We start from the raw sequence: 7,500 nt of genomic DNA, 5'->3' as shown, positions 1-7,500 counted from the left end.
CGTATTCGTATGAGACAAGCCTACAGGGACCACTGCCTCGAAATTCAAGCTTCGTTTTGTGTTAGCTAAGAACTCTCACTGAAAATGTAAACATGAAAATCTAAACATAAAAAAGAAATGGGAACCTAAAACCATTTCCGCGTGCATTTTTGGGAACCAGAAGCGAGACCGCCCGACAAAATGAAGGAAACGAAGAAGGGGAAAGACGTCACGTCTCCTCTCCTGTTCGGGAAATGAGAGGGACGTTTCATGGGAGGTATTTACTTTCCATTAGAAACTCACTAAAGATGGCCCCGGTGACCACTTGTCTCTGCGGCGAAATGATATGAGGCTCGACGTATTCTGATGAATAATTTATTAACCGGCATGAAACTCTCTCATTTGAATATACATGGAAGCAAGCGACGAGGGTCGGTGTTAACTTTCCCCTGACAATGCAGAAAAAGGGTTTTGCAGTAGTTGGGGCATTATGCTCGAAATTCTGAAATTAGGACGGTTGGAAGTAATTGTCACCGGCCCACTGCAGAGAATGTGATTTAACAAAAGTGGGACTCCGTTCCTAGGTAAACGTGTTTCTGATGAGTCTTGTTTCACGTCGACAATCATCAATGAATACACACACACACAAGTACGCATAACTTTTCATGTCGTATTTTTGGTGGAAACATACATCATTTGATAGATTTTTTGACATAATTTCCTGGGGCTGGAATTATAACTAAAATAAAAAAAAACAATGCCTCGAATGACATTCTTCTGCATATAAAAATTATTTGATACCATGTTGGTGGCCAAAAATTAACACGCATAACAGTAATTCACTTTCTCGTCGTACTGTCATTAAAATTTAACGAAACTGTTCAATGGTTTGTGGATAATATTAATAAACCATAAATGGAATTGCTTACCTAACGAGGGTACGTAGACATTGAGGTACAGACAGTCCTCCGCTTGATGCGTCAGATAATTGGCCAAACGACGCAAATGCAGGAGGCGGTCCCGCGGTATGGTGGCTTCCGCCTCCTCCCCCCAGAGCTCCGGAAGGTGCTGGGGACAGACGGGGCCATACTGATCCGCAATGCGTTCCCCACTCCAGGGCGTGGGCGTTTTGGTCGGGCTGAACCTCTTCTTCCCAACCGGAGGGGCTGCGTAGGGCACGCCCAAGAAAATTTCGACTGGTCTCAGGCGCTTGTTCAGAAGGGACTTGATGACGCCCCTCAGCTGCCCATACTTCGTCGTGACGACGCGAGGGCTGCGTTGCTCGCCACTAACAGGGTGGTGTCCCGCCGTGGCCAAGAAGAGTGCTAGCACCAGCGCCACCTCGTGCAGCTTCATGGTGCCTCCTGAAGGCGCTTGCGTGTCCCAAAGGATTCCTCTGTCGCCTCGTCTTTAAAGTCCAGTGAGTGGTCTCCAGCCCAGGATCACCTCCTCCACCTACTGCTGCCCGTTGCATGTTGCATGAGTGCATGGACGCGGGATCCTACTGGTGGGGATGCCCTCAAGAATATGGGCTGGACCAAACCAAGAAGGGCATGAGGAGATGGGCTTGAGTAATAGACATCAATCACTAGAGGTTTGCAGTTCTTGCGGGATAATTCTTATTGGAACCTTGGTGTAGTTTCTCTCTGTGAAAGAAAAACAATAATTTAAAGTATTATGCAAAATCATTTACATTATATCATCTATTTTTATCTTTTCTCAAGTACTTATCTAGGCTTAACACCTTCCCTCTCACTAATAATTTGTTTAGTCAGCAGAATAGTTTATCAAGCAAATCATGGTCACAAGTTCAGCTCAGGTATCACATTATTATACAGAAGGTCCCTGCTACTTGTTTGGAGCTCGTAAGGTCGTACCTTGACTTTTAATCCCTTCTACACTTCCCCATCTTAAAGGGTCACCTTTGGGCAACAACTTGCATTTGAGTTTCCAGGCTTGTAGCTAAACTCAGGCACACCTTCTCTCCCTTGTCAATTTCTTTTTTTCAAGATTTACCATGAAAATAAAAAAAGACATTTGTTTTGTGAGGAGATAAACAAGATCCATATGACAAAATGAGGAAAAAATTCAAGAAATATCTTATGAATACCCTGGAAATTCGATATAATCCTAATTCTAATCTACAGAAAGCCTTTTCATTACCTCCCAACACTTGCTTGTAAAAATACCGAAGGTATGATGACTTAATTTGAATATAGCAGATATTAGTTTTTCTAGGCAATAAACCACAGATTCACAAAGATAATTTCCATTTAAGTATCTATATGAGAAAGTCCCCCTCCCCATAATATCTTACTGAAAAGTGTATGTGATATGTGACAACTTTTTTTTTTTAGGATTTTTTGGAATGGCCACATATATGCTATTGCTTTGCTGTCATCATATTGTTGTTGCTCTTTTGATTATTCTCTCAAATATGAAAAAAAGTTCTTCATATGAGTGCAATTATATGTTTATGTTTTATCTTTTTTTTTTACCTAAAATAATAATTCAAATGTATACGTATTCTTCTCTTACAGGAGTAGAAAACTATTGGTTATAATATTTGCATTGGTAATTTAGGTTGTTTGAAGATGAGTAAATATTCAGTTATTAATGTTGCTTTAACAGAGACCTAATTTGAATTTAAAATATCATCACTGTTGTCACACTTGATTAGGTCACGTCCAAGTTGAACGAGATAATGTTTACTCACGGTATCACGTTAATTGAGATTTTATATTAATCTTAGGGTACATTCACACTATACAGTAAAACGTCTCCTAAACACATGTCGGAAACTTATCACATACATGTAGACAACATGTTGGAAAAAAGTCGTTGACTTGTATTCGACATGTTTATTACATATATGCTATAAGTTGACGACATGTGTTTATGACATATTGCACTGCAGTGTGGATGCACCCTTGCGAGACTTATGACAGGCTATAAAAGCCATACCTTTATCATAAAAACCTCTAGAAAATAGAAAAAAAAGAAAGAATTATTAATCAAGTGTCTTAATGTATTACTTCGATATCTCCTTTTGTTGAAAGATCACACATTTCATTATCAAATCCTTTCTCAGTTATCCCCTCGAATCTCTTCTTTCGTCCTTAATATACTTCATCCTAATTGACCAATCACATTAATCTCGTTTCTTGAGAGAAAGTTCTTTTACGGGAAGATCTGATTGACGTGGACTTCTTTTCATTCTTACAATCACTTTTTTGTTATCAGTTAAAGAAAACTATTTTTCCGGCTTTGTCTGTCCTTCCGTACTTTTTTCTGTCCGCACTTTTCCCGTTCGCTCTCAGATCTTAAAAACTACCAAGGCTAGAGGGCTGCAAACTGGTATGTTGATCATCCACCCTCCAATCATCAATCACACCAAATTGCAGCTCTCTAGCCTCAGTAGTTTTTATTTCACATAAGGTTAAAGTTAACCATAATCGTGCTTCTGGCAACGATATAGGATAGGTCACCACCGGGCCATGGTTAAAGTTTCATGGGGCGGGGTTCATACAGCATTATACAGAGACCACCGAGAGATAGATCTATTTCCGGTGGCCTTGATTATACGCTGTAGTGGCTGTACAGAAAACTCGATTGCGCCGGAGAAACTTCGGCGCAGTTCTCACTTGTTTGTTATAAGTTAAAGAAAATCCGAAAGGGATTTTGTTTAAACTGGTGGATTTCTGACTTCATTCCATTAATGAGAAATATGAAAGTTCCTTAATGGTAAGGATAGATTTTAGATTTCTGACTTCATTCCATTAATGAGAAATATGAAAGTTCCTTAATGATAAGGATAGATTTCAATTGAATTTCCTTTATTTTGCAACGGAACATAAATATGTATGTTGCGAATTTATGTTGCAAAACTGGTGATTTTTCACTCTGGAAAATCAGGATTTCTGGTGTGAATTATGAGCTATTTATACACCTGCGATATAATTAATTTTCATTCGTACTGTTGATATTTTCATCACGTAGATTAGCAAATCAAATTGTGGTCATCAACGGTGCATTCATACTTTCATGCATGCGCATGTACAAAGAGAAGAGAGAGAGAGAGTATTTCTTTATAGAGAGAGAGAGAGAGAGAGTATTTCTTTATAATATTGGTTCTCAGTCCATTCAAAATCCAAGTAAGTAAGTAAGAGTAAGAGAGAGAGAGAGAGAGAGAGAGAGAGACCTTACAGACCTTACAGTTCGTTCGGGTTGCCCCAGGTCCCTCAGTGTGAGGCACCTTTGATGTCTACCAGAGAATTGCTAACGCATCTTCCGGTATATTTTGCATCTTCCAGTCTTGGATGGTCTGGGATGCATCTTAGATATTTGTCGAGCTTATTCTTAAACACATCTGTGCTCACTCCTGTTATGTTCCTCAGATGAGCTGGTAGGGCATTGAATAGACGCTGCATTATCGATGCTGGTGCCTGGTGGATTAATGTCCTGTGTGCTTTCTTTAGTTTTCCTGGTATAGTTTTTGGCACTATTAATCTACCTCTGCTTGCTCTTTTTGATATTTTTAGCTCCATGATGTTTTTGGTAATTCCTTCTATCTGTTTCCATGCTTGGATTACCATGTAGCGTTCTCTTCTCCTTTCAAGGCTATATAAATTTAAGAATTGTAGTCTTTCCCAGTAGTCAAGGTCCTTAACTTCTTCTATTCTAGCTGTAAATGACCTTTGTACACTCTCTATTTGTGCAATATCCTTTTGGTAGTGTGGGTACCATATTATATTGCAATATTCAAGTGGACTACGTACGTACGTTTTATAAAGCATAATCATGTGCTCAGCTTTTCTTGTTTTAAAGTGCCAGAACAACATTCCCATTTTTGCTTTGCATTTTGCCAGTAGAATTGCTATTTGATCATTGCATAACATATTCCTGTTCAACATCACACCAAGGTCTTTAACTGCTTCCTTGTTTGTGATTGTCTCATTATTAGGTCCTTTATATGCATATAGCATTCCTACTTTATCACCATAGTTCATTGATTCAAATTTATCAGAGTTAAATACCATCCTATTTATCTCTGCCCATTTATACATTTTGTTTAGGTCTCTTTGTAGCAAGTTCCTATCTTCATCACAAACAATTTCTCTACTTATTCTTGTGTCATCTGCAAAACTTCTTACTACTGAGTCCTTAACATTACTGTCTATGTCTGCAATCATAATCACAAACAGCAATGCAGCTAACATCGTACCTTGTGGTACACCGGATATTACCGTAGCTTCATCCAATTTCTCATCGTTTGCAATCACTATCTGTTTTCTGTTTTGCAAAAATTCTTTTATCCATCTTCCTACTTTGTCAACAATGTTATGTTTTCTCATTTTTTTCGCTAATATATTATGATCTACCTTGTCAAAAGCTTTTGCAAAGTCTAGGTAAACCACATCTGTATCTTTTTCATTTTCATATTTTTATATATGCTTTCATGGTGGACTAACAGTTGGGTTTGTGTACTTTTTCCGGGTACAAAACCATGTTGTCCTATATTGAACAATCTATTTTTCATTAGATGTTTCATTATATTTTTTTTCATTACCCTTTCATAAACTTGCATAATATGAGATGTCAGACTCACAGGCCTATTATTACTTGCCTCTAGTCTTGAACCACTTTTGCAAGTAGGAGTAATATATGCTAATTTATGCTCATCATAAATCTTGCCTGTATCTATACTTTGTCTTAATAATATTGCTAGCGGCTTTGCGATTGATTGAACCACTTTCTTTAACAATATGGCAGGTACGCCGTCTGGTTCTGCTGCTGATCCATTTTTAATTTCATTAATAGCCTGCACCATATCGGCTTCTGTAATATCTATATCCGATAAGTATTCAATATTTTCATCTCTTATTTCTGTATCATTATCTTCATTGTCAATTCTAGGTGTAAATTCACTCTTATATCTTTCTGCTAATATGTTACATATTTCCTTTTTTCATTCGTTAATCGCCCTTCAATTCTTAGAGGGCCTATTTCTACTTTTATTTTATTCATCTTTTTGCATATGAATAAAAATTTTAGGGTTTTGCTTGATATTTTGTAGGGTCTTTTCTTCTAGGTTCCATTTTTCATTTTCTTTTGATTGTATAATCTTTTGTTGTGCATTTTCTATCTTACTTTTTAGTTCCATCACTTTCCATGGATTCTTTTCTTTTGCAAGACCTTTTTTCCATTTTCTGATTTTCTGGAACAAGATCCTTCTGTCTCTTGGTATTCATGACTGATGTTTACTTTTTTTCTTCGGTATATATTTTTCCACTATTTCCTCTAATATTTTATATAATATATCGCTATTTAGCTGTATATTATCACTTACAAATGTTTTCCCATTCTTTGTTTAATTCTTCATTTATTTTTGACCAATTTATATTCTTACTATAGAAATTGTATTTTCCATATCCTTCCCATTTTTCGTCTCTTGCTTTTCTCTGTTTTCATGTGCTTTTGAACGGACTGTTAGTTCTATGACATTATGGTCCGAAATACTCGTGTTATATACTATTATTTCTTTAACATAGTTCACCTCATTCACAAATACTAGGTCTAAAATATTATCCTTTCTTGTTGGCAGGTGATTTATTTGCTGAATGTTATGTTCTAGTAGCATATCTAATAGCGTTTCAAATTGCCTCTTATCTTCTGCGCTACTAGAGAGAGAGAGAGAGAGAGAGAGAGAGAGAGAGAGAGAGAGAGAGAGAGTGCATTTTCTGTAAATCCTGCGTCCATGTGTTCTCTGTGTTCAAAATCCAAAAATGAGAGAGAGAGAGAGAGAGAGAGAGAGAGAGAGAGAGAGAGAGAGAGAGAGGATGCATTTTCTGCAAATCCTGCGTCCATGTGTCCTGTGTTCAAAATCCAAAAATGAGAGAGAGAGAGAGAGAGAGAGAAGAGAGAGAAAATGAGAGAGAGAGAGAGAGAGATGCATTTTCTGAGAGAAGAGAGAGAGAGAGAGAGAGAGAGAGAGAGAGAGAGAGAGAGAGAGGATACATTTTCTGAAAATCCTGCGTCCATGTGTTCCCTGTATTCAAAATCCAAAAATGAGAGAGAGAGAGAGAGAGAGAGAGAGAGAGAGAGAGAGAGAGAGAGAGAGAGAGAGTGGATGCATTTTCTGCAAATCCTGAGTCCATGTGTTCCCTGTATTCAAAATCCGGAAACGTTCCTCGAGATATTCTCCTCTTTCAGTCTCTCGGAAACAAAGGCTAATCTAATATCTTTTTAAAGAACCATTTCCTCTGTGACTTTATTGGTCTTGGCGATGACGAAAATTCCCCGAGAAGAATTGTCCTTAAACTTCCAAAAGTTTAGGATGTTGATGTTCCCCGAATATTACATCCAACTTTCTGGAGTAATTACTTTTCTTTACATTTCATTTGCATATTTCTAGAAGTCTGTCAACCGTCCGGTTTTAAAAGGACAAAGTATTATTTTTTCAAGTTTTTCCTTTTTTTTTTTTACTTGTAAACATTTGTTGAGTATTCTAACTAAATGTAA

The 7,500-nt window shown here is 37.5% G+C and overlaps 1 protein-coding gene across 1 annotated transcript in view; it reads right to left on the bottom strand.

The window, feature by feature from the left end:
* The window catches only part of LOC136835819 (neuroligin-4, X-linked-like), a 60,709-nt gene that overhangs the window by 15,823 nt on the left and 37,386 nt on the right, over positions 1 to 7,500 (bottom strand). Inside the window, exon 2 of the mRNA XM_067099675.1 lies at positions 909 to 1,625. Coding sequence (XP_066955776.1) covers positions 909 to 1,335 — 427 coding nt within the window. The 5' untranslated portion in view covers positions 1,336 to 1,625. The remainder of the gene's footprint in view (positions 1 to 908; positions 1,626 to 7,500) is intronic.

This window comes from Macrobrachium rosenbergii, chromosome 4 (assembly GCF_040412425.1).
Source record: "Macrobrachium rosenbergii isolate ZJJX-2024 chromosome 4, ASM4041242v1, whole genome shotgun sequence".
Lineage (NCBI taxonomy): Eukaryota > Metazoa > Arthropoda > Malacostraca > Decapoda > Palaemonidae > Macrobrachium > Macrobrachium rosenbergii.
The sequence above is the reverse complement of the archived record's forward strand: the minus strand, read 5'-3'. Positions and strand labels throughout refer to the sequence as shown.